Raw genomic sequence first — 27,218 nt, forward strand, 5'->3', positions numbered from 1 at the left:
TACCGTGATTATTTGGAGGATGTCCTTAAATCTTTAGAGACGCGTGCCAAAGTATCTAGAGGCAAAATGTCGGAATGACTACAACTTGTTTTCAAATGATTCAGAGGGAGGGGGGAAGGAAGAGTGAGTGAGTGAATGAATGTGTGTGTGTGTGTGTGTGTGTGCGCGCGCGTGTGTGTGTGTGTGTGTGTGTGTGTGTGTTTAGAGGTAAGAACAAGAAGGGAGGAGGAAGGAGGAAAGAATTGGAAAAAAATATTTTTGATAGTGCTATTCTGCAGGTAACAATTACTGATGAAAATTCTGAATAGGAGTAATATGTATTCTTTAAGAAAAATAAATTCTCTCTCTGAGTATATCTTAGCAGTTATAGTGGATAGTCAGCCATCCCATTGGTGCAGTACTTTTTTTGGCTTACCTCTCATCTAAGACTTAGTGCAAGGGATTAAAGATCACAATGATTTATAATCGAGCAGTTACTAACAAGCAATCTCATTTTGTTTAGAAAGCTACTTGAAGACCAACACAGAATGCTGCAATATGGATGAACTCCGAAAACATCATGACAAGTGAAAGAAGCCAGTCATAAAGGACCACATCGCATATGATCCCATTTATATGAAATGCCCAGAATAGGCAAATCAGAGAGACAGAAAGTAGATTAGTGGTTGCCTAGGGCTGGGGAAGTTGGGGGGACATGGGAAGTGACTGCTAATGGGTATGGGGTTTCTTTGGGGGGTAATAAAAATGTTCTAAAATTGATGGTGGTGATGCAGCACAAGTCTATGAATATACTAAGAATGACTAAGTTGTACATTTTAAATGGGTGCATTGTAAGGTATATGAATCGCATCTCAATAAAGCTGTTATAAAAAAGTTAAAGAACAACACAGGAGCAAAGCACCCACTCCCACCTCCCATAAGCTGTGGGCACTCACTTTGCAGCCTTTAAGGAATCATCTGCCCAGCCTCCTTGCCTCCGGGGTGGTTTGGGAGGGGGAGCCTACAGGGAAAGAGAAGCCAAAATAACAGTCACTCAATGTGTACACTCAAGCAAGCAGTGGCTGAGGTTAAAGTAATCCAAACCAGTATTCAAAACCAATATTCAACCTATCAAAACCTTTCAAATACAAATAGAGTAAACTTTCAAATTTACTATGAAAATCTGGGTGCTTTCATGCCCTTCTGGTGGGTGTATAAATTGGCAAGATCTAGAGGGTAATTTAGCAATGTCTACTAAAAGCCTTAGAAATAAATGCTCATACTTTCTGAGCCAGCAATTCTAATCCAAGGAATTTATCCCAAGGAAATAATCAGGGACAAACATAATGTCATTTTTGAATAGTGATACATAATTGGAAACAACCAAATGGACAGCAATAAGGAATTAAGTAAATTACAGAATACACATGTGAAAATACTATGTAATAATGAAAACCTATGTTAAAAAGAATACTTAATGATATAAGAAGGTACAATATATATCAACTTTTAAAAACATATTGCTAAACAGTAGGTATATGCTTCTGATTTTGTGAAAAGATTATTGATACCTAATATCTAGTGTTAATTAGCTCTAAGTACATGAGTAAAAGGGGACTCCAGTGAAAGAATTATGGAAATTTTTTATTTTCCTTCTGCATACTGTTGGGCATTTTTCAATTTTTTTACAATCAACTTATACTACTTTTATAAACAGAAAAGTAATAAAATAAAGATATGAGAAAGAGGCTTGCTTAAAAGACATAAACTAAACTGGTGGATAAAAATCTACTCAAATTACTTAGGCTAAGAAAATTCACCTGTAATGGATATATTCAGAAACCCACGTACAGGAATTCTTAACCAGCATATCTCAACTAAAAATGCCAAAGGAACATCAAACAATCCACTTAATCACTCAGATTAAGTAAAACAGCAAAGAATATTTCCTATTTTGGATTACTCTGCATTTTCCTAGATATTTTTTGAAATATTTCCTTTTTTCCTCTAAGAATTTCACATCATCATAACTGTTGTTCTCAGTCTAAGGAGGCACTTAAGATAAATGGACTAAAACAGGGGTTGGCAAACTTTTTCTATGAAGGGTTAGGTGGTAAATATTTTTGATTTTGCAGGCCATACAGTCTCTGTTGCAACTCCTCTAGTCTGACACTGCACGTTAATGAATAACCACAGATGATAAGTAAACAAATGGGTGTAACTGTGTTCCAATAAAACTTTATAAAAACAAGCAGCGGGCCATAACTGGCAGGAAGATTGTAGTCTGCTGACCCCTGTATGAAAATGTGTCATTGCAACGTCCTTTAAATCTGTTGCTTTAAGGCTTTGTAACTTTTTAAGAAAACACTCCCTTAACATGCCAAAATACCTTCATACTTTTGATATTTTCACACCAAGATACGTTTTCTTTCCTGCTTCTCTAGTAGCACCCCAGTGGCACTCCAGCCTGCCAAGGACATATTCCATCTAGACACTGGGCCTTTCTTTGGGGTTGGCAGAAGCTGCTGGAAATGACTAAGAAGCTAAGGTCTAGAATGCCTGTATCCAGCTTAGTTCCTGGGAATATAAGTAGTACTTCAGGAAAACAAATGAGTTTTCTATGCTAGAAGCAGGTAACGGAGCTATTTGGAGGCTTTGTACATCTCAGAAACTACAAAAACGTACACATGAAAAACAAGCTATTGTTTCTCAGGGGAGAAATCCAAAGAGGATATACTCAAAGATCTCAACTACTGCTTCCCAGTCCACACGTCCTTTATAGTGGGCCTGCCATCTCATACTTGTCCATCCTGAGGGTGGAGGGGGAAGCCTTACACTCCATGACCCTTCTTCCCTAGACTCAGCTCACTGAACCAGGGTGCACCAGTCTGACCTAACTGGAACCAATCGAATTCTCTGTCCCAGGAATCTGGAACTGAAGCTCAGAGGTTGGACTGTGCAGACAGCACTGAGCACTGGAACCGCAAGGACCAGCTGGAATCAGAATAACCCAGACTACCACAAGCAGAGACCGAGAACCTTGTCTTGCTGAGCCCTTACGGTAGCTAAGGCACTGGGCTGAGGAGACTTAAAAGTTAAGAACTGAACTGAACTGTATCAGGTCCCTCGAGGGTGTTTTAAACCAATATGGTTTTAAACCATCCACGTGCTTTTGCATATAACATTTATATGTCTTAACCAAAGATAGAACCATCTTATGATAATGTGAATTCCTGAACTCCACATTTTGTCTGACCATACAGTGGTTTTCTGTATGTTTTTATTTTAAAATTTTAAGCTACCATTTAAAAAGTTGGAAAAAAAGAAAAGAAAAAAAAAGACGCTAAGTCTGGCTTGAGCTGACACATGGTTAATAAAATTTTCTAAAATTCTAAAAACCAAAATGATCACTTTCTCTTCTTTAACTACAAATTCCAGGAAGCCATGGCTATTGAGAGAATGAGTGAAAAACCTTTCCACATAGAAGTAACACCAAGACACATTTTCTTTCATATTCTTCCCATTACGAAATGGTACAAGCTGCTCATTTAGGATACCAGCTTCAAAATGTGGATGAAAAGGAGGCACTATAATAAATCTAACCAAAAGTAACCTCACAGGGTGACCTGATCATAAATTTCTAACTGGACATGTCATGGTGGGTAGTCACACCCTAGGCCTATAACTTCTTTAATGAAGGGTTTGTAAGCCACCTCTGTCCATTGTTTCTGCGCATCTAGGTCAACACACGTTTGACAGGCCAGAAGTAACCTTCTTTTCCAGACCACCTGAAGGTGTAACCACCCTCAAGAGAGCACACGGTCTTGTTAACTATCCTGTACCTTGCTTTCTCCCATCTTCATGTAATCTTCCTTACATTCCCTCCATAATTCTATTAATTTTAAATGTATAAAAGAATCTGCAAAACTGTCATCCTCTAGAGCATTTGAGATCTTGCTTCCTAGCAATTGTCATCAGTTTGGCTCAAATAAATTCTCATAAAAATTCTTACATCACCAAAACCAAAAAGATCACCACAAAACAGTCACTCCTCCGCATCCAATAGAATTTAACTAGTTGCAAAATCAAAAGTTTTTTTACACTAACGACCAAGACATCAGGATTTGACTTGACATATGTTGTAAAAACTATGTACGCTTTTCACTGAGATGACCTGGGAGAGGAAGAGTTATAAAGACATTCTCTGCACAAAACAGGACAGGGTTTTACAGCTGTCCTCCTTGCTCCCCAAAGGGAGTCTTGGCCAACCTTAGGAGAGAGAGCTGAGGCAGATAGGAGATGAAAAGGCAGCAGAACTTAACACCTGCGAGGCAGGGCTTGGGCATTCACTGAGAGATGTCTCTTTCCTGATGGGGAATCCTTACGTTCATGATTTAGTACTCCGAGTCCAAGGATAAGAAATTTCTTTTGAAATATTCTCTACCATGAGTCTTGTTACAGCCACACACAGATACTCTGTCTGGATGAGACAGACTTAATTAACCACTATTACCAAGTTGTAAAGGCTCTTCCCCAGAATTCAGCTTTGTTCCCTATGTGGGGAGCTAAGCACTGTCCTATGCATACCAGGTGAGTTAGAAAAAGCAAGATGTCACCCCTGTCCCCAAATGTTACCCCAGTTCATTGAGGCTGAGAAGAGGCTGGATTTGGAGTATGTCAGGTCTGTCTGAAATCTGTGACTGGACATCAGGCCTAATCTGAAATGTAAGAGGCCACAGTGGAGGTGGGAGGTAGCCATCAGGGTGGAGGTACTGAGAATCCTCCCAGAGACCGGCTGTATCCAGGGGCCAAACATGACGCTGAGGAATATTCCCTCAGCCACGGGCAGTTCCGCTGAATTTTGCAGTTTTTCTGTCACCTTCCATAGTTTTTACTGGGCCACTTTCTCCTGGGGCATCATTAAGACAGTGCTCTGACAAGCATGCATAAGCTCGTAATACAGAACTAAAGACTAAACAAACTTGTACCAACTTGGGAAGTGCTAAGGACAAGCAGAAGTCAAAGAAGCTTTAAGGAAAAAGTGAGGGCTTGCTCTGGATTGGAAAGATAAGCAGAGAGGATAAGAAAAGCATTCCAGAAGCAACCAGATATAAGATGTAGGATAGCATATAACGCTCAGGCTATAGCAAATGCTATTCACTGGTCATCATAAGGGAGGGAGCCCAGGGAAAATTCTGTGAGAGTCTGACTCCTCAGCATCCATTACATTACAGCATCCATTACATTACACTGCAGGCTGTAAGTAGAAGCTGATGTAACTTGATCATAATGCAGTAGTTTGAAATTAGGTACAAATGATCTGTTTGAAAGGTAAGCGCATGAATGGCTTTTAGCAATATCATTTAAAAGGGATGGTAGGTTCTTTTGCATGGACAGTCCAGCCCCTGAATGCTTGGCTGCTCTCCCTCGGAGCTCTGATGACATCTAGATACCCAGTTAGCCCTGTTTCACAAAGAGCCCCATAGCCCTCTCCCCAGGGTGATCTGAAACACAGGACACACCTCCTAGGCCAAGACACTACTGACTCTCCTTTTAGGACCAGCTGTCAGAACTGCTGTGCTTTCCCCTCCCCATGTGGTAACAGATCAGATGCAGGGGGGACTTTGGAAGGGGGCCTGGATGCCCTCCCCAGCTTGAATGTCAGAGCCCCAGTCCCCATCTGCAATGGTGAGAAGTTGTGACCCTTTAGTTATGGATCCCCCCATTTGGGCCAGGGGTCCTTCTCTCTCCTGCCCATCAGGTTTGGGTAGGACAAGAGAATACATGAATGTGTGGTTTATTTTTTCTCAAATCTTGTGTGTCTGAGTTCTCTGTGTTCTGAATTCTCTGTGTAATGGCTGAGCATTTAAAGATAAGGGAATTTACTCTTGTTCCATCCCTGAAACTAGAAACGTAATCTTCAGGCAGGTTAAGACAGTTGTGGCATTCTTCTTCATGGAGCACACCAACTCCAGAATCTTCCTTGATCAAGCACTTGGGAAGACATTGCCAGTCTGAGTTATGACTTTGGAAGAAATCTGTTTGCTGTCCCTGTGTGAGGGAGGGAAAACAGAACAGAACAAAACAAAACAAAACAAAACAACAAAACAAAATAAAACAAAAAACCCTGGATGGCTAGAGAGAGAGTAGCGCTCAAAAGATCTTAAAAGCCAGAAAGAAGCCCTGACATATTCTTTAGTCCTGGTGTATTCTTTAAAGTGCTCTGCTTCTGAAAACCAGAGGCACAGCCCCAAGATATCTGCTGGGAAAACCATTTCCAATTTTGGCAGATTTACTGCCAGGTAACATTACCCAAACTAGTTTTAAAAAAGGAAAGTCTTAAAATGTGCAACACCAGGAGGGACAGAAATAGGAACGGGTGACAGCAGCCCTAAGGCAGTGTTTCCCTCCTGATCTCTCCTGAAAGCCAGAGTCATGTCTCTGAGTGTGGGAAATGAGCACAGCCTGCCCGGCTGCCGCCTGATGGACGGAAGGGGCCAGGACCCCGCATAGCTCCTGAAGAGAAGCAAAAATGTGCTCTCTCCAAAAATAAACAGGGGCAGGAATGACTGCGAGTAAAGAGTGGGAAGCACGTGACTCGTGGTTGCAGTCCTGAAATACCAGCTTTCTACAAAAAGGAGCCTGTGATAGGCAGAGAGCGGGAAATTCAGGAAACGTCCTCTTTATATGGTCTCATCCGAATGGGCCAGGATTCAACTCACTGGAATTACCAAGTCAGAGGAAGCCTTTAGGGCCAGACTTGTTTCTGATCTTTATATGGTTCCCCCAGATTCTTAAGATGCCGAAATGGAAAAGATGCTGCAGTGCCAAAAAAGGAGCCTTTTGAGTTTAGAAACTTCTCACATACTCTTACAAGTCCTAGAGAAACCCCACAATATGAATCAGTCTAAAAGCCAAACTGCAACTTGTTTCAAAAAGCCAGTCCAAACATACACATAAATTCCCAGCAGAAAATACATTTAGTTAAGCAAGATCCATTGCAAACTTCACACCTACCCATCTTCCAGCTTCTAGGAGCAAAACAGCTCCTATGCTCAAACCTAGATTACTGGCTTAAACTTTCCTCCCTTTCTCCAGCAATCCGAAAGAAGATCCAAGAAAGCTGTTCTTCTATGCTTCTTGAGAGAGAAAACTAACACTTATTAATACGTGCATGCGCTGCAGGGGCTGGCATTTATTCCTCAAATCTGTCCACCATGCACAGTTCCATCTCTGCCAATGTCTTCCTCCTGCCTCAACCCTGGGTCCGACAATTAATTCATTATAAACCTGATTATCTTCTTATGGATTTAAGGTCATCGAAGGTAATGGACAGTGCAAGAACCCCTGTGAGTAAACATAGCTCTTGCAAGCTAAAATGGACATATCGAAATAAAAAATCTATTTTAAATATAAAAAAGAAACCTGATCATCAATAGTTGTTGCTAAAGCTATCAGGTAAAAGATTGATTGATGGAGAAATGGACATTCTCATAGTGTCAAAAAATCACCGCATACATCACATGCCAGTTGCAAGGGAAAAAACATTCCTTAACAATAGAGATATCTATCTATCACCATCCTACCTCAGTGATCAAACTTAGCAGCATGAACAGTGGAAAGCGACGTGCTGCCTCCTGAAGCGCACAGCACAACCCAGGAAAAATTCCTGCCTCATTCAACCGAGATCTAATCAAGCCTTCCAAACTGATATCCAGCTTAGTGGAAATCAGGTGAGAGAGGAGTAAGTTCAATGACACTTGGAATAAGGCATCAGACAAATCCAGCATGAGGGAAACTCTATACAATAAATGGCCCAAACTCTTCAAAAAGTCAATACCATTAAAAAGATGTGGGGAATGGAGTAGAGGACTATTCTAATTTAATTCTTGATTGAATTCTAGTTTTAAAAAAAGCTATAAAAGACATTTTGGAAACAACTAGGGAAAATGAATTATGGACTGGGTAACAGATGATATTAAGGAATTGTCAATACTATTAGGTGTAAAAAGTAGATTTCTTGGAAAACGTTCCTATTTTTTAGAGATATATGCTGAAGCGACATGTCATGATGTTTGCTTCAAAATAATTCAGCAAAAAATTACATGTAAAACATAAATGTATATTTTAAAATATTTTATAAATTATCATTTAAGAAAATACAGCAAAAAGTCGATAACACGTTCAGATGATATGTTCAGAAAGATAGGAGGACCAGAAAATAGCTTGGTCTAACCTTTATCCCTTTAGTGATTTTAGTGAGGAAAACGAAGGGAAGGGTTAACGACAAAGTCCAAATTAAGAAGTAATGCCCCAAATAAACTGTAACAGCATGAGCACTGTGCCAAGCAGTGTTAGGCTGAATTCAGCATACATCTTTGTACTTGGAAAGTACCTGTGCCTTTACTGCATGTCATTAAGATAGTCTACTCATACCAACGGGTACAGTAACTTTGAAGAATAAGTGACTAAACTGTGGAAGGAGAAATGAGTTTGCTAATAAGAGGTAAAAGAGAAAAGATGTAGTTTTAAAGGTGGAGTCTGGGGAGGAAAGGAGAGGCCAAGGTAGGGTCTAGGGAGGGACAAACTCTAGAATTGTCACTTTCTAGCTGTTTGGCCTTGGGCTAATCACATCTTCACTAAGCCTTTTCCTCAGGTGTAAAATGAGAATGGTCAGAAGTCCCCTGTAGATCTGCTGTAAACACCAGAGATAATCTCTGACACACAGCCAACACTTAATAAATGTTGGTGATGGTGTCTACTATACTATGTATGATAGTGTCTACTATATTATTATTGAAATAATCATAGTAATAAAATGCAGGCTTTGGAAGAAAAAAATCTTGAATGCTGAAGGTTGAAGCAATGGGAAGTTTCTGATAGGCAAACACTGCAGGGCATTTTATTTGGGACTGCCTTGCACAGGTTTGTTCTGACGATCCACCTCTTACCTATTCCAGCTTCCCTGAAGAGAGAGAAACACTTTAAAGTTGCCTGCACCAAGAAGAGGAAACCACAGCTCTGCTGCTCACTGAGAAATCAGTGTGATGCTCAGGACAACCACAGTGTCTGGCAATAACACAGGTGGTGTCACATTCCCCACATATTCCCACACACCCTATAATAAAAAGACCCACATCCCATATCTCAATACACAGTCATCAAACTGCCCATGTTTCAAATGACTCATGGAACAGCACTGCTAGCAGTTTGTTGAAGAGGCTGGGCCAGAACAGATTTCAACCCCCAAAATCATTCTTAATTTCATCCTGGATTTTCCTCCCTCGGATAGCATCTTCATAATCTTAATTACCTCCCTTTGGGTCATCCTAAATCAGCTCTCACTCTTCTTGGGTCTGTACTTTCCATATACATATAAAGAAATGCCATGTTCCCCCACAGATTTTGCAGTTCAGCCAAAATAAACATTCCTTTCAACTTCGATCATAAATCAAAACCTATACGTTTTTGTCATTTTCAGTTGGTTAAAATCCATCCGGCATATGGGCAGCCAGAAATGTGCACGGTCAAGGGTGTGAATTCCCAGCACTCCAAAAGGCAAGCCCTCCTGGCCCCTGCGACTGTGTAAGTACAGTCTAGACTTGCTACCTCGCCCAGATCCAGACGGGAGTAACCTGGAGCAAGCTAAGAGCAGAGGAGCAAGCTGTCACCGTGATGCTTTAAGAAACCTGATCTCCCACAAGACTCCTCAAGGGTGATGATGGAAAAGAAGTGGAGGGAGCTTGAAAGAAGTATTACACCATGTGCTGGCAGCCCCCAGCCTGTGACAGCTAGAGAGAAAGGCCGGGCTCCGTTCCCCACTCTGTTCACTGTGGTGAGACCAAAGGCACTGCAGGTCCTACGTGCAGTTCTTCTTCATGCTGCCTCCGTTGTGGAAGCAAGAGGAGAAGACACTCTAAGCACATCAGGGTCACAGCTGGCAAATTAGCACACAGTTCACTCTGCCCTCGTCAACATTTCCAGTGACCCCAGTGCTCCTAAAAAAAAATTTTAACTTCTAGAATTGTTCCTCAAACTTCCAAATTTCATGAACTGTCAGTATTTCAAAAAACAAATTTTGTTTGTGGGAGGTCAGATGCAGCGTTTAATTTTTTTAATTTACAGTTTTTAATTTTGTTAAGAATATTTAAAAGAAAAACACCATTTCCTCTCACCATCATTTCATTATTTAAAGAAGAGACTTTTCCAATCTCACCAAATTAGGAAAGACACAAAACAGGATAAAGAATAGTCCTTTAAATTAAGTAAGTTTGGTTAATGAAAAACTTACCACATTGTTGTTTTTTCATTTTGGTAAAAACTTACTCATAGGCCAGTGTTAAAACGTGTTATGCTCTATCTCTTTTCATCTTATCAATCCAAGCCCAAAGTTGATTTCTCAGACTCTCTTCCCACCCTTTCTCAAACAAGAAAGGCTGAAGGCCAGCCATTCTACAGCTCCCAGGTGACAATGGCCTGATCTGGATAAAGTCACTTAAACTATACATTTTGCTACTCAGTTTAGGATGTACAGGAAGACTTCCTGCCCTTGACTTCCAACTTTCTAAATTAACTTTTCAGAGTGCTCAGCACAGCATCTACATGAATAAGCACTTACATCCTGGTGACTGTATCCGTGGTCTCTGGGCCTCTTTCATACCCATTCTTCTGATAATTACTTCCAAGTACACCACTGATGTCAGAACACTTTCTGTCTCAATAGCTAATGTGCCTGAATGCCTGTCAGTTATCCCAAGAGAAAATCACCACAATCTGTTTCTACATCAGCCATTTTCATTCTTTTCTTGCCAACAGTTACCACCTGGAAAAAACTGCAGTGTTTTCTAAAATAATCCAAAAGCAGTTGGCAGGTTCTGGATCCAGTAATTGGGGAACAGTCTGTATTCGAAATATATAATACAACTATTTCAAGGCACTAGAGGGCAAACAAATGCAGGCAGAAACTAGAAGGGATTTGATCCTTGAAAGATAAGAACTGAACTGGGTAAAAAAATCCATGTTTAAATGTTTAAATGAATTTTCCTTTTGAGTGCAATCCCCAGTCTGGGCAACAACTGAACAGCTAAAATTCAAGCAGAAAGCTGCAGTTTCACTGGCTTGAAGACAAATTTCGGGGCTGCAAGAGTCAATAAGAATAGAGAGGAAAAAATCTTGGGAAGGAGAGAACCCCAACTCTGCATATAAACTCTCCTAAATTCCTTTAGTTAATACCATGGAGGAGATTCCAAGAAACCCAGTGAAAAGCAACTACTGAAGGGCAAACAAACAAATAAGCAAAACAAAACAAAAACTTAAGTAGAGACGAGATTTTAGCTGCTGTTCATTTTAAGGAAGAGAGATTGAAGTTTGAGTTCCACCAAGTGAGAGGCACTTGGTATACACCTTGAGTTTTCCACTGAAATCCCAGAATAGCCATGCCTTAGGAGAAAAGATCATATTCTAGGACTATGAGATTTTCTCTGGGACTATGAGCAAAACCAAAATAGATTTCATCTAATAGTCTAAAACCAAGTCTTCATAAGTTCAAGGTGATCTGAAAATAATTAAACTGCCTGCTAAAACAAAAATCAACACTTTTCAGAGGAGGTAATATAATCCAAAGTTCTTACAATGTATTATCCACAATGTCTTCTGTACGAGCAAAAATTACTAGACATGTAAAGAAACATGAAAATGTGACCCATCATCAAAAGAAAAAAAAACAATAAAAACTGACCCCAAGATGACCCAGATATTGCAATTAATAGACAAGGGTTTTAAAGCAGCTACTTTAAATATCTTTGAGAACTTATTAGAAAATAAGGTCATAATGATGAACAAATGCGGAATCTAACAAAAACAGAAGCTATATAAATGAAAAAAAAACAAATAGGGGAAAAACAAATGGAAATCTAGAATTTAAAAGTTCAATATCTGAAATGAAAAGTTCAGTATGAGGACATAAAAGAAATAATCAGTGAACTTGAAGACAGGTCAACAAAAAATATTCAATTTGAAGAATCTAAAAAAAAAATTAATAATACTTCAGGGAAAAAAATCAAGCATATATTAATATATATGCAATTGGAGTCTCAGGAACAAGGAGGGAAAAAGTTGGGCAGAAAAGCTACTTGAAGAAATAAGGCCAAAAAATTCCCAAATTTGATGAAAAATATTGATTTAACTGATCTAAGAACCTCAGCAAATCCCAAGAAGAATCAATATAAAAAAAAAATCACAGGTAGGCACATCATAGTCAAACTGCTAAAAATCAAAAAAGATAAAAAGGAAATCTTTAAAGCAGCAAGAGAAAGAAAAAAAGATTTATACACAGGAGAACAATCATTAGAAGCAATGAGGACCAGGACAAAGGAATATCGATCTTTAAGGTGCCGAAATTAAAAAAAAAAAAAAATCTTCCATCTAGGAAGATCAGGTGCTGTAGGTGTAAAAAAATAAAAAATAAGGGATTGTAAAATGACAAGGTCCGTGCAATCTGTGAGGTCAACCAAGGGTTGCCTCACCTAAAAAAAAAAAAAAAAATCTTAATCTGGAATTCTTTATCAATAGAAAATATCCTTCAAAAATGAGGGTGAAATAAAAATAGTTTCAGATCAATCAAATAGAGAAGTTGTTCTTGGCAAATCTGTACTACAAGAAATGCTAAGAAAAGTTCTTCAGGCTAAAGAGAAATGACACCAGATGGAAACCTGGATCTACAAAATGAAACAGACGTGTAAATGAATATAAAAGACCACCTTTTTTCTCTTAATTTCTCTAAATGACAACTGTTTAAAGTGGAATGACAAACGGTATTGTGGAGCTCATAACATATGTAGTTTCAAAGTATGTGACATCACTAGCACAAAGGATGAGAGGGGACAAATGTGACTTACACTGCTGCAAGGGACCTCACATTTTACATGAAGTAGTACAAGATTAACACTATGTAGCCAGTGATAAGGATGCATATGCCAATCCCTAGAGCAACCACAAAAAAAAAATAGTATAAAAAGCTATATACCTAAAAAGCCACTGGAGGGATTAAAATGGAATATAAAAGCAATCAGCTAAACATGGTGACATAATTCTCTATTATGTGGGGTAAAGGCATGTGACCAGAAATGTTTCAGTCTATCACCAGTGACATTCAACATCAGTCAATACCCTTTTCCTGTAAAGTATCATTATTAAAAGAATATTTTACTATCATTCTGCTCTTTCTCAGTAATTATTGACATGCTACATAATGAGAAGAAATCTAGCCTAGCTAATGATTTCAGTGAGGCTTTCTGACCACAATCTTACGGTTCCTAAACAGATTAGATATTCTCTATTCACAGCACTCTCTGTCTTCTCGCCTCTCCTAAAACCTGGCTTTCCCCCATGGATTTCATTTCTCTTGCAGTTTCTCAAACAGAGCCCACTCATGCTTTAAAACCCCACAAACCAGGGTTCCAAGACAGCATTCCTGCCTCATCTCCCAAAGTTCCTCTAGACCATACTCTTCCAAACTACTACAGAACACTTCTTTTGAAACTCATACCATTCAGCTACATCACCTCTTTCCTTCTTTTCCCTGTTGCTAACAATTATCTGAGAACAGACTGATCAAAAACTTGGGCATTCTTGCTCCATAACTGGTCCCATCATTCTAAGTGAAGGTTCACATGAATAATTTAATGCTTAGCTTCATAGCTCCTCCACCCTTTAGATGCCAATGATCTTGCTACTTTTTCAAACTCATCATAACCTGGAACTACTTCATCTCTGAAATATCTAGTCCCCTCCTTCCCTCCGTTATCTAAGAACTTCCTTCTTGGTTTTACTGCCTTTCCTATCAACCCAGCTCACTTTCAACTCCATCACATTGTGCCTTACACCCTTGTCCTTTTACCACATTTCTCCTAGAAATCCCCAAAATCTGGATCAAGCCAACCATATGCCTTTGCTGTGTCAATACCCAGCCTGCTGAGAGATAATGAAGAAAATGCACAACCATGCAATTTAACAAGCTCATGTTCTACCTTCTCTCAGCTGGATCCTACCTGGCTTCCCTATTCTCAGTCTCACCTTCCTCCATTCTATACACCATACCTGCACAGGTCCCTGGGAGTTACAGAGAGTTCTAGATAAGGAGGGGAAGCTAGGTCTCAATCAAGAGGCATTTCTATGCATGCATTTCTGGTTCCCTACCTAACACGATCTTCAAAGAAAGGCACCCAAATATCCAAGGCTCTAATAATTTGGCCGTGATTTCTTTTCTCATTATAAGTAAGTATTTACTTTCATATCACATTTTGAATTCATAATTTTGAATTATTTTTCTTAAGGAAGGCCTCTAAATTGCATAGGTTTCAGGACTCGCAAAACCTGGATCCATCCCTGACCACTTATTGCCAAAGTGTTTTCTGAATACAAATCTCTTCTCTACTTGAAACCCTCAAATATGTGCACTCGGAGATCATGAAGAGTCTGTGTGCCACCATAGAAAATCCTGAAGGAAACTCAAATTCAACATGCCCAAAACGAAATAATGATCTCTTCTTGCTCTCCAACTGCTGATACTCTTAAATCCTCAGCCTCAAAAATATCATTATCTAGTCAGTCCTTTTAGCTACACAAGGAGTCAACTCCAGACTCTCTTTCCCTCTCACCCGCAACAGCCAATCTGTTACCACATCCTCTCCATTTCCCCTTAAAAATGGCTCTGGGCACCGACCGCTTCTCTTCTCCCCTTTGCCAGGCTTTAGTTTATTATCTCCCAAAGTAAGGTACATATGCCACTGGTATAAGCAAGATGACTGGAGTTGGTAACGAATGTGCCTTTTTAAATACAGCCACCCATGTATTTTAATGTATGTTAAAAAATATATACAACTATCACAAAATGTAATTTCACTGATAAAGTTTCTTTTTAAAAATAAATATACTTACTATGCTGTATATCTGAAACTGATAAAATACTGTATGTCGACTATAGTTGAATAAAAAAATAATAATAAATATAAAATTGAAATATAAAAGGGCAGCTGATTAAAAGAAAAATGTTAAGTTAATAATAATGTGAGTGGTATGCAGATACCCAAAACTGTTAAAACGGTCTGGGAATGCCTGACGTTTGGGCATTCCTCATTATCTCTCAAAAGGACTGACTGCTCCAACCATCTCTTCCTGGTCTCCCTGTCAATACTCTCTCCCAATCCACACCACCCTCCATGTAGCTGCCAGATTTACCTTCCTAGAAAAGTCAGTAATGTCATTCACTGCTTTAAATTCTTTACAACTTATAAAATAAACCCAAATTCCTCCACTAGGAATACAAGGCCTATGTTCCCAGTACACTAAATTGTTCACAATGCCCTGAAAACTCCAGGCCCTTGGAACAGGCTTTTCCCATCATTCTTCCCTCTCATTAGCAAATTCCTACTCATTCATTTCAACCCACCTCAAGGGTCACCTCCTATAAGAAGGCTTCCTTAAGTCCCAGGCAGGATTAGTTGCTCCTTCTGCATTCTCACTCTCTGATACTACTTATTATAATTTTTTGTCTAAATGTATGGTTCCCCAACTAGAATATAAAATTATCTTATTCATTTTGATACTGGAAAGTGTATATTAAATTTAAGATGAGTGAATGAATAAAATTCTACTTATAAATGTCAATAAAAATATTATGAATGGATGGGCAAATGGAAGTATGTGGAATCGAGTTCTGTTATCACTAAAGAAGAGTAAAAAAACAGGAAGAGATACAGGAAAAAGAGAAAGGGGAGGAAAAAGAGACACGAGAAGGCTCATTAGCAGAGAAAAAGGCAGAGAGAGATTTGGAAGGGAGACAGGGAGGCCTTTTACATTTGGTGACTACTGTATACGTGTCATAATATATTTACTCAATTCTTTCAAAATATTTACTGAGAACCTGCCTGGTGTGTGGTACTGTGCCAGGCGCACAGTCCCTTGACTGCTTCCCTGAAAGCACAGGGACTCCCTACTGCTAAACCCAATAGACCCTGCTCCAGAGAAAGGGTCTCACCGTCCTGGATGCTCTTGGCAGCATCAAACACTCTTGACCCCTCCAGTCCTTAACACACTCTCTTATCTTGGCTCTAGGCTCCACAGGTGTCCCTCTCCCTTCTGGCCACACCTCCCCAATCTCTCTTTGTGAGCTCTTCTTTGGCTGTGTGTTCCTTTAACAAGGGTGTTCCTTAGGTTCTGCCCAAGGCCTCGTCTCTCTTTAAAGCTCTCCCTTATAGAGCTGGGCCTCCATTTACCGCCTCGGTACTAATGGCTTCCCAATCTCTAGCTTCCGCTCAGAGCCCAGTCCGGAGCATGAGTCCCACATGTCAAAGCCTTCTGGACATCTCCAGCTGGTGGTCTCACAGGCACCTCAAACTATCTGTCCCTAAATTGAACACATCGTCCCCCCTCCACGTGTTCCTCATTCACGAGTGCTTACTGAGGACCTATGAAGTGCCAGGGGAGCAGAACAGGCACTTCTAGAGCTTGCAATTTGTGAGGGAGACAAACCTAATTACATAAACATAGTTTTAAAACTGTGGTTGGAGTGACAGAGAAAAAGCAAAACAAAAAAGCTATAAGAGAGTAGAGTATAATAAGGAGAGCTAATTTAAATGAGAACATAATATTCTCATCTAATAAAGGAGTGATAGTGAAGCTAAACCCAAAGGAGAGGTATGAGTCAGCCCAGCAAAAAGTGGGGTGATTATCCTAGGAAATTTATTCTTATTCTATTCTGTTCTATGGATTTACAATATTTTAGGGAATTAGCATTAGTAGAGAACTGCATAAGCAAAGTAAAGACTCCCTGTGACTGAAACCAAGGTAGTAGGTATGAAATGAGGCTGGAGGTGTAGGCAAGGCCTAAATCACACAGAGTCAAACTAAGAATTTGCCATTTTTTATCCTAAGGGCCATGAGCAGCTGTGCAATAAATAATGTGCATTTTTATAAGACCACTCTGGCTGAACTGCAGGAGGGTGGGAATATAAAAAGAGAGACCACTGTCACAGTCTGGGTAAGTTAAGTGCCTGAAACCATTTCTCTAATTTTCAAATATTTTTCCCCCTAACATAATGCCATTTACAGCTATAGATTCTGAGAAGTCTTTACTCTGGGCACCTTGCCTGAATATAAGTCAACTCTCATTACAACAAAAGTATCATTACCGTGAACATTTTCACATACCAAAAAATAAGATTTCTGAACATAAGCCAGTGATCTCTTTACACTAAACAGGAGTCAAGCCAAATTCCAATATTACAATGGAATCTGACCCATTCCATTTGGAATGGGTTGTAAGCAGATATGACCTACAGTTGTTAATCATATGTGTGTTCTTTTAATGCAAATTAACAATGCTGAGAAGTCTAAGGTGGGGATTTCTCATCTTTCTTGAGGCAATACGATAGTAACAGGTCAGGCACTAACTGGGTTGGTATTGCTGATTACACATATTTTTATTAAGCATCTAGCATTTACTTGTAATTAGTAGGATCTAGGTGATTTAGTCTCTTATTCGGTGAAATCAAAAGACATTTCGTAAATCCTATCAGATCATGACTTATTCAATGTTACTTCCAAAATAGGCAGATTTCTCTCCTAGGGTTACCAAGATTATATATATTCTATATATTCTATCCTCCGAGGAAGCTAAAAATTTTTAGGACATGTATTGAGTATGAACACTGCAAACTGCTGGTCCACTAAGCACCTCTTTATAAAGGATGAGCCAGAAGAGTTCTAAGCCATCAATGCTGTACTTTAGCACATCCCAGAGGTTTTCTGGACCAGCAAACATAAATGTACAGACAGAAGTGTAATGGCTGCATTGAAGATGCATCGCTGAAACAAAAGGCTAGAAAAATATTAAAAGGTCACAGTAACTTGCCCAAGATATATACCTAATAATTGGCAGAGCTGGGATTAAAAACAAAATAATCATCTATTCTACTTTCTCAGGTTGTGTTGATATTGATAACTATCGATATTAAGTAGCTAACTTAATGCAGCACTGGGCTAAACTCTTCACCTGTATTTCTCATTTAACCCTCTCTGAAGGTGGAGAAGAGGATCTGAAAGTGTTCTTCCGGCACCACCTTTCACCCTGGGACCTGTAGGAAGCCAGCCAGAGCGATCCTCTGCTTTACAGATAGTAAAATGAGGCAGAGGCTGTGAAAGAGCCTCTGGGACACTGAAAGAGCCAGAGCCAGCGCTGGAGGAGAATCTTGAGATGCTATTTCTAACTGCACGCTCTACCCTGAGATGACATTCCCTCCCACACAGTGGCCAGCCCCAGGGATGGGTCAGTGATGCACATCTGTCCACCCCAAGGGAGAGTTCTAAATTGAAGCATGCAAAGCATGACATAAATATGAAGTGTGGAAAACACATTCCTCTTGAACAGTTCCACATCAAATTCTCTGCATCCTTCTTTGACAACGTTATCAGAGCATCATTCAAACCAGCCCATTGGAGAGAGACTACGAAAAAGGCTGAAAAATGTGACCAATCAGGAAAGTTATTTTTGTGAGAAAGGAGAAAAATGTCACCAAAAAGGGTCAGCAGATAACCCTATTGGGCTGAAAATAACTGCCCGGCTGGCAGACCAGTCAGGGAACAGGCGGAGGGCGAGGGACGTAATGCCAAGCTCGGAGGGAGCTCCAGCTGAGTGGAGCTGCTGGGGGATGAGGAAATTGGCCTAATTTGGGAACATGAGCCCAGCAGCATTTTTCAGATTCCTGTAAGAGAATCTGGCTAACTTTCAGTTCTGCGACCTAGGAGGAACATAGAAGCGACTGGGGGCGGGGCGGGGAGGGGGGCAGAAAGAGAACAGCTGTGACTCAAACACTTCTCTAGACAAGTAGATGAGTAAGAGTGATCAAGTGGGGGTGTACTCCCTCTCCAAAAGAGTTCCAAAGGTAAGAATTATCCCAAAGTCTCTCCACTCTCCCGAAAGGCCTTTCTCTACTGGGAGGTCTCTGCGTCTGCCTAGCTAGACGGTAGGAGAGGTTAGGTGGTGGTAAAGCACCTGGCTGGAATCAGAGAAAACAGAGTCAGAGACTAGCTGAAGGACTCTGGACAAGTCACTCAACCTCTTGAAAGCTCAGTGTCATCATAGCTAAAATGAGATAATAATAGTACCCACTTCATGAGCTACCATGAAGCTTAAATAAGATAGAGCAGGTAATTAACAGAAAGGTAGCAACTGTTCCAACATAAGCTAAAATTGTTATTATTAAAAGGACAATCTGCAAAATAAAAGCTAAGCCACAAAGAGGTCTAGACCCAAGTGAGAAACAGTCATCCAAAAGGCGGGTCGGCCTGGAGAGCTTCTGCCTGAGACGACTATTCTCCGACCTCAGTGTATGATAATGTAACTTTATGGTAGAAAGTGTCTGGGTCTTTTCTTGAAGAAGTTACATAGAGGAACATCATTTGAACACAGAAGGTGGAAGCTCAAGAAGAGAAATCCAGTTTAATTCTCAGAGCTGGTCTTCCCAGAGAAAGTTATGTGCTGCAGACAAGAAGACACTCATGGAACCATCTTTGAGTAAATTTCTCAGTAATTGTAATGCCAACCTGAACTATTAACAGAACTATGGTCTGGTGATCCAAACCTGATTTGTGACAGGTGGCATCCAAAAAAAAAAAAAAAAAGCCAAAAACCAGAAGAGTATAATTATAAACTTTCTTACCACTTTTTTTTGAGAGATTCCTGTATGGTGGATACTACGCTAAGCACTTTATGTGCATTATCTAATTTCATCTTCATGACAACCCTACAGTAGGCACGATTCTAACCAACTCTGAGCTCATAAAACTACATGAAGAGTTCATCATTCTGATTAATCAGTAAAATGAAAAAGTTTAGCTCTTTGAAATTTATAGAATGACTAAGCAAATAAAGAGACCTTTCCTCTTTGAGGGAGGGAAGGCCGAGTCACAGGTATCCTAGAGGCAGAAAGTCCCAAGTGGCTGGAGATAGCTGGAAGAAGAAAAAGATCAAGAAGAGAGTGACACAGGCAACTCAATCAGGTCTCCTGCAACTTCAGAGCATACAATTTTTCACTGAACTCGATACAACTTTAAATTAGAAAACTGGAGAAGAATGTAGTTTTTTGGGTTTTTTTTTGTTTGTTTGTATTTTTGCTACTAAAAATAATTCTTCCCTTTCATACCCAAGGCTACAAAAAAAAAAAAAAAAAACCTTTGTATAAATTTTATTTAAAAAAAATATTTGACATGTCAATGCAAACTGTTTACTCGATAGCTATTCAAAAAAAAAAAAAAAAAAACCAGTGCTATGGTGTGGCCACATGCCCAGCTGAAAACTCCCTTGCTACTTAAAGTGGTTGGAAGACTGGGTTCTGATCAATGAAATGTAACTAGAAGCCTGCTTGGTGAGGTCTCTGGCTACTGTTTTCCTAGTAAGAAGGGACATACTTAGTTGGTATGCACCTTGAATTCTTTAATTATCCCCCTCTCCTACCTAGAAAGTAGCTTTGATCCCTAGGGAACAACCAGCCATCTAGCAACCATGAGAATAAGTCACAAGCTCCAGATGGCAGAGCAGGAAGCTGAAAGGGGCGAGGGTAATGCAGGACATTTCCCAGTGGCTGCACCTGCCCTGCCCTGCCCTGCCCTCCTCTGCACTTCTTGCTGTGAGAAAAATCATGCTTGTTTGAAGTACTGGGGTTGAGATTCTCATGGAGGTAGCCAAATTCACAACTAATAGACACACAAGGATACCTGAAAATCAACCCACCCTAAAAGAGCAGGAGTTTTAAACTCAAAAGGCAATAGGAGCCAGGCAGAGCAAATGTGAGTAAATATGATCAGGTGTATTAAAAGTAAGAAGTGGCAAAATGGAGAGGCCAGCTCTGTCATCAGCCCCAGCCAGCCCTAGGCAACTGCCACTACATGGGAATGCCAGCCCAGCATTCCCACTGCACCAGAACTTCTGATTTTAAAGAGCAGCTCCAAATCTGAATTTTCACATGAAGTTTCCTAATTCATAAATGACAACAACCAAGTTAAAAACAGTTAACTCTGTATCGATCAAACAAGACATAGTGCAGGCTAAATTCGGCCTGAAGGCCACCAGTTTTTCAACCTTAGTAAAGAGGGTTGAGGCAAAATAGAAAGAACACCCAAATTCTAGGGAAAGAATAATGGTTAGCAACATATTGGGTACTTACGTGTCAGTCTGCGTTAAAAGCTTTACATCTATTATCACATTTTTTCTTTCTAGTCACTCTATGAAGTATGTAATATTATTATCCATTTCTTATTAACCAGTAAGAAAACTGAACCTTAAAGAGTCACACTGGAAAACTGAACCGCTCAGAGTCACAGAACTAATGTGTGGCAGAGCCAGGGTTTCAACTCAGGCCTGTATGACCCCAAGGCCTATGCTCACCCACTCTTATAGGGAATGCCCGCTGCACCCAGAAAGCACAAAAACTGCTTCGGATTCCTAGTGGTCAACCTATGAATAAATGAGTAGCAAGCAGCCCTTGAAGAGCCTTCCAAATTGTTCTAAAAGACACCCAAGCTTATGTCTTCCTTCTTTGCTGTCCCCTTTAATAAAAACAGCAAAGCACTGTCCAAATACTCATTTATTCACTAATTTACTGAATGAATAAATGTTTGTGCTGCCCTTTTCGGTTTATTAAAGTGCTTTTGAGGGCATATTTCACTTAATCCCTACTTTAACCCGGTAGTATTGTTACCACCATTTGACAGATAATGAAATGGAGGATTAGAGAGATTAGAGGACTAGTTCAAGATCCAGGCAATTAATTAACAGAGCCATCATAAGCCCTGGTCTTCTGGTGCCAAATCCTGTATTCTCTCTGTTCCAGCAGACCTGTTTCCTTCTCTGTTTCCTTCACCAGAGGTCCCAACTCCTCCATCTTGCTTTAAAATAATCATTTGTTTGAACTAATTCCTACCTAACTCTAGAGTAACTCCAGTATGTCTGACAGCCCTCAGGTACCATATTTACATTTTCATGAATAGCTTCATCCTAGAATATAGTCAGCGAATGGACAAAAATAAATATATCAAGTCATACACTCGGAATGTAAATGGGCACACACACAAATCTTGGGATCTAATTTTAGAAATAAACGGCCAAAAAGTCCCACACAGCACAGTGAGCATCTGGCCCCGAGGGAGGCTGCCTACACTGCTTTAAACCTCAATTAACCCAGGGAGAAATGTAATCCTGGAATTCTAACTGGCATTTCGCTGTCAGATGCACCAGTTGGGTGAAGAAAAGAATGACTTTTCATCATGTTCTCCTAGAAAAATGCTAATGCCGAGTTTTAAAAAAGGTAAATGTCTCTGAGGAAATAAGTAGGTATTCCAGAAAGGCTGAAATCCTGAAAGGTTTGTCACAGTCTGTGACTTTGGAGTTATGCACTCACAAAACTGACTCCTGCCGGGGAGCCAAGGAAAAGGGGATGGGTAAGTGAACAGTACCTACTGAACCCAGCCTAGGATTTGATGTGGGGCGACATAGGGCTTCGAGGCCATCAGAGCATTCCAGGACATCCTGGCCCATCACAGATTCACTGACCTAACCACTATAGGTGGCTATAACCTCCTGCACAATTAAGTAGACTTGTAGTTAGTCTTTCTGACGGCCAATGAGCACAATATAAGTTCCATTATGGCATGGGATCTTGTCTCTTTTGTTCACTGAAATATGCCAACCCCTAAAATGATGCCGGACATAGAGTAAGCATCAATAAATATTTGCTGAATAATGAATAAATGATATGGTGTTGGGATGTATCCTCCTGGATCCAAAGCCTAAAGTGACCCAAGGCCAGAATAGATTTCCATTAACCCAGTCATCTGCTTGCCCATTTTCTCTTCAAAGACACACACTACTGTAGTTCAAGCTCCCTGAGACCAGAGTTGGGGCTGGTACATCTTCTTTCACTGTCTCCCTACGTTACACTAACATGCCCCATAACTGTGCCTCCAATGTTCCACTATCTGCCCACCCCTCACCCTGTAATGGTCTCACTCAGCTTCTAAGAGCCCCCATCACACACTAAGTACTTCAACTCCTCATCCTTTGCAGTGTCAATTGCATGCCTGTTCGTTGCCAGGCACAAAGGGGTGATAAACAAAGGGGTACAATGGTAAGCCACAACCCCTGCCTTCCAGAAGCTCACAACTTATGAGAGAGCCAGACATGTAAACCATGACATACAATGTAATAAGCACTAGAATGGAGGTGCTATCACCAAAGTCACATATTAACAACCCCCAGGCCTAATCTAGCCCATAGGGCAACTTAAATTTTATAATCAGTTGCTAACCTCTAAATATGTGTTGCTTTCACATAAAATTTTAGACTGCCAGCATCTTTTGGAAAGTCAGAAGTTCTGGCAATACCAGGCCTGTATTCCCTCACAGCATCAGTCAGCTCTAACTAGGTAGTGGTTACCTCTTTAGAAAGGACATGTGGACTCCAGTACCCACAATCCCCCCTGCTACTGTGTTCAGAGAATGAGGCCATGGGACGACTGCCAGCTTTTCTGTGCCGGCATGACTGTTATCTTAGAAGAATTATTCTCTGTACCCACAGTTCTACAATAAGTGAGAAAATGAAAGATAAATTGATAGGGCTATGTGAGGAACTCAAGAAGTGAGAGAGAACTTATTTCCTGTAAAAGTGAAAAGTATTCCTATATATCAGGGGTCCCCAACCCCCAGGCTGCAGACCAGTACCAGTCCATGGCCTTTTAGGAACCGGGCTGCACAGCAGGAGGTGAACAGCCAGGGGGCTAGCAAAGCTTCATTTGTATTTGCAGCCGCTTCCCAGTGCTAGCATCGCCGCCTCAGCTCCACCTCAGATCATCAGGCATTAGATTCTCACAGGGGCGCTGTTCCCTGATACCAAAAAGGTTGAGGACCACTGCTATACATGATATGTAAGTAAAGTGTATCTATGTCTTGTGCCCAGCATGCTGTGCTCATGTACCCACCTGGCCCGTGAGGCTTCTTGGAGAGATCCCCTCATCTTGTTGTAAACCTACTATGGGCCCACGGGCTAGACAATTGAGAAGCCAGGTTTCCTGCTGTCTGAGAACTGTCTTATGGGGCAGATAGACACATAAAATGAAAATTAACATATAATGTGAGATGTTCTATAATAGGTACTGTGGGAACTGAGAGGAAGGAGCCCCACGTCAGCCTGGAGAAGTTAGGAAGAGCTAACAGAGGGGGTTACCCTGAAGCTGACTCTTAAAAAGGGCAAAGTTTTTTCAAAGGAATAGAGAAAGGTGAAAAGAGGCTGAGAAAACTGCCAAAAATAGTGCCCTGGTATTAAAAGTATTGCTCATCACGATTACCCACCCTCCAAAAAGAAGCTGGATAAATTCCCATAATTCCAGGCCACTTGGAGGAAAAGTTTCCAGGAAAGTAAGGCCACTATTAATCCCCTTCCTGCCTGAAAACTGTAGAGAGTGCAGGCTACCACTGACAGCTAATGTCCAGTTGTGTAATCTAACCTTACGTCACCAGCATGCCTCACTGGCATTTATTCAGCAGAAATAAAAACCTGGATTTCGACTGGATTTTGAAACTTCCTAGTCCCCTGCTTCGGCTAATTTAAGGAAGTCATTCACTGAGAATATCAAGCAACACACAGAAACTACTCTGCCATCAAAGGTAAAATGTTTCTTTTTCATTTCTAATTAATAAGACAAATGCCAAGGAAGGGAATTCCCAGATTAAGACAGGAAGAAGAGCTAGCATTAAAGAGAAATATGGAATACCAAACCTTTGCTCATAAGTAATCGCTAACTGTTAAGAGAGCATTTCTTCAGATGTTTAACACCTACCTCTCCAATCAGAGTTGAAGAATTCTTGCCACTGAAATGATTCTTAGCTTGAGCTGACTCCTGTTGAGCTCGGCGACCCATCTTGGCCCCCTATAAGGAGAAATGAAGGGCACTGCTCACCCAAATGTCTCTGAGCCACTATGAGGACAAGAATTCTGAGAAGGTAAGGAGTGGATTTATGATGACATGGTGGACGGTGGGATTTGAGTAACCTGCATATATCTTAGAAAACGCTCCAAACCCTTAACATGAAGCAACTGACATTAGTTCTATTTGGTAGAATAGGAAATTCATGAGTTAATGATCATAATGTCCTCTTTTAACTGCCATAGATCTTTTCTATCCAAAGAAACACAGCTAGAAATTCCTCTGGAATGGGCAGAAACCTCATGCCACAGCTCAGGGAAGAGTGTGGTAAAGACCCCATGTTCCTATGCAAGATTTTAGGCCTAATTTCAAAGCTTGGAGTGAAAATAGTTATCAAAAAGGCATTTTGGGGAAAGAATTCCTAAATTACATGGCGATTGCCACGGGAGAAAAAGATAGCATTTGCTTTGACATACACACTAATTGGACCTCTACTTAGAGACATTAAAGGAAAACTCTTACAAGAATTTGAGACATCAGCTTTGAAAATCAGAACACTTCAAATTCTGAGTCATCAAATGAACAATTTATAAGTGTTTTCCAAAGTCCTCCTGGGAATTTGTATCTCTAAGTATCTCAAGTGCTTAGCATCTTGAATCCTTCTCAGCATATTAACAAAACTTTATTTAGGCAGACTAGTGGGTGTTGAAATACTTATATTGTCATTTGTTGGCTTAAAAAAAAATAGCATTACTATAAACACTTTTAAGTCTTATTTGATGTAGCTTCATTTGATTCTCACAATAGGGACTGGGACTGATAACATTTTACAAATGAGGAAACTGAGGCCCAGGAAGGCAATTAAGTAGCAGGCATAAATCTAAGAGCAAAATCTTCTTGTCTTCAAATCTTGAGTTCTTGCCACTCTATCTTGAAAATGTTCCAAGAACTACTGCACCCACGAACTGAGAAGGGTTACGTGGGAGCTGCATAAAAACTCTTTATGGAGTGCTTAGATTTCAAATTTTAATCAATCCTTTAGGTTTCAGGGATGATGAAAACAATCTTTCTGATAATAAGCAGCTCGTTTTCTTTCCAAGACAAGCAATTCCATTCCTTCACCTGTGGTGGTCCTTTCCCATTTATCACAGCACCAGGGATCTAAATGCGGCACACTACATGCAGCGGTCGTGCTAAAACAAAAATGCAATGATTTTATCTTTAAGTGATGTTTACAGCAAAAAGGCATTTTGGGTTTCTCCAATAATTATTTTAAGGTTTAAAATTTTTTAGAGACCCTGTATAAATCCACAAGTACAACTGGTTAAAAAAAAAAAAAAAACTACTACCTGATTTTACAGGTTTTAAATGCATAGTCTGTTTATTGTCCATTTTCCTTCCCTGGAACATAAGCCCCATGAGGACAGGAACTTTTTATTCAATGCTATATCTCCAGCACCAAGGACAATGCCTCATACACAGTAGGAGCTCAATAAATATTTGTTGAAAGAATGAAGAACTACATTCACATCCCTAGGTACCAAACAAGTTCACATATCATTAAGGCCTGAAGACCTAATAGTCCCCTTGGTCAGTCAAGGAACCTGCTTCACCCTAGAACAAGTTGCTCCTGTCCCTCAGATCTCCCTCAGAGAGGTGCTCCGCTCTGACCTTGGAGGACGCTAGGTGCTATCAGGGCACTTCAGAACACTTAGAGATTCCATAGCAGAAACTAAAGACCTGCTATGTGGCTCAATCTTTTAGTAAATGTGGTCTTGACGATTTTAAAGGTAAAAAGGCTTGCCGAGGCTGTGGTGGAATTAAAACAAAAATCACTGAACTTGGCTCTTGGATCCAGCTTGGTTATCTACTGACTTTATAACCTTGGGTAAATCACAGCTGCAGAACAGCAGCAGCGAACCTTTTCTAATAATTTAGCAGACACTAGGCACTGTGTTAAATGCTTTCCATGGAGTATCTCATTTCGTCTTCATCTTCACTGTAACTCTCTGAAGTATATATCAATATCAACATCTCCATTCTGGAGATAAGAAAACCTAGGTTCCGAAAGGTTAACTTTTTTTAAAAACCCATGCGACAGCTTTATATTCCATTTGACCTCCGGGTTCCGGCACCCAGCCTCTCCTTCACGTTATAAACAAGTCTTGAGATCCTGAACTATAAGCTGAAGTAAAGCTCACCTCCCCATGGAGGTTACAGGCAGGAATGGCCTTCTCCGTCTGCCTGCCTGCTAACTTTCCATGC

At 40.3% G+C, this 27,218-nt stretch overlaps 2 protein-coding genes across 6 annotated transcripts in view; one reads left to right on the plus strand and one right to left on the minus strand.

Moving 5' to 3' along the window:
• Positions 1-27,218, minus strand: part of IFT43 (intraflagellar transport 43) — a 74,155-nt gene that overhangs the window by 46,412 nt on the left and 525 nt on the right. For 3 of the 4 annotated variants that reach the window (XM_011370831.2, XM_011370830.2, XM_023537029.1), the window contains exons 2-3: positions 24,867-24,956; positions 936-1,000 (exon numbers count right to left, since the gene is read on the minus strand). In XM_011370831.2, coding sequence (XP_011369133.1) covers positions 936-1,000; positions 24,867-24,956 — 155 coding nt within the window. Of the gene's footprint in view, positions 1-935; positions 1,001-24,866; positions 24,957-26,075; positions 26,147-27,218 lie in introns of all 4 variants that reach the window. The other variant, XM_023537030.1, reaches the window with a different exon arrangement.
• TGFB3 (transforming growth factor beta 3) overlaps positions 23,934-27,218 on the plus strand; it is a 28,762-nt gene continuing 25,477 nt past the window's right edge. Inside the window, exon 1 of one of the 2 annotated variants that reach the window (XM_023537028.1) lies at positions 23,934-24,693. The gene's annotated coding sequence lies outside the window, so the exon portion shown is untranslated. Of the gene's footprint in view, positions 24,694-24,903; positions 25,030-27,218 lie in introns of those variants that run through there. The other variant, XM_011370828.2, reaches the window with a different exon arrangement.

Source organism: Pteropus vampyrus, unplaced genomic scaffold (assembly GCF_000151845.1).
Source record: "Pteropus vampyrus isolate Shadow unplaced genomic scaffold, Pvam_2.0 Scaffold177, whole genome shotgun sequence".
NCBI classification, from domain to species: domain Eukaryota; kingdom Metazoa; phylum Chordata; class Mammalia; order Chiroptera; family Pteropodidae; genus Pteropus; species Pteropus vampyrus.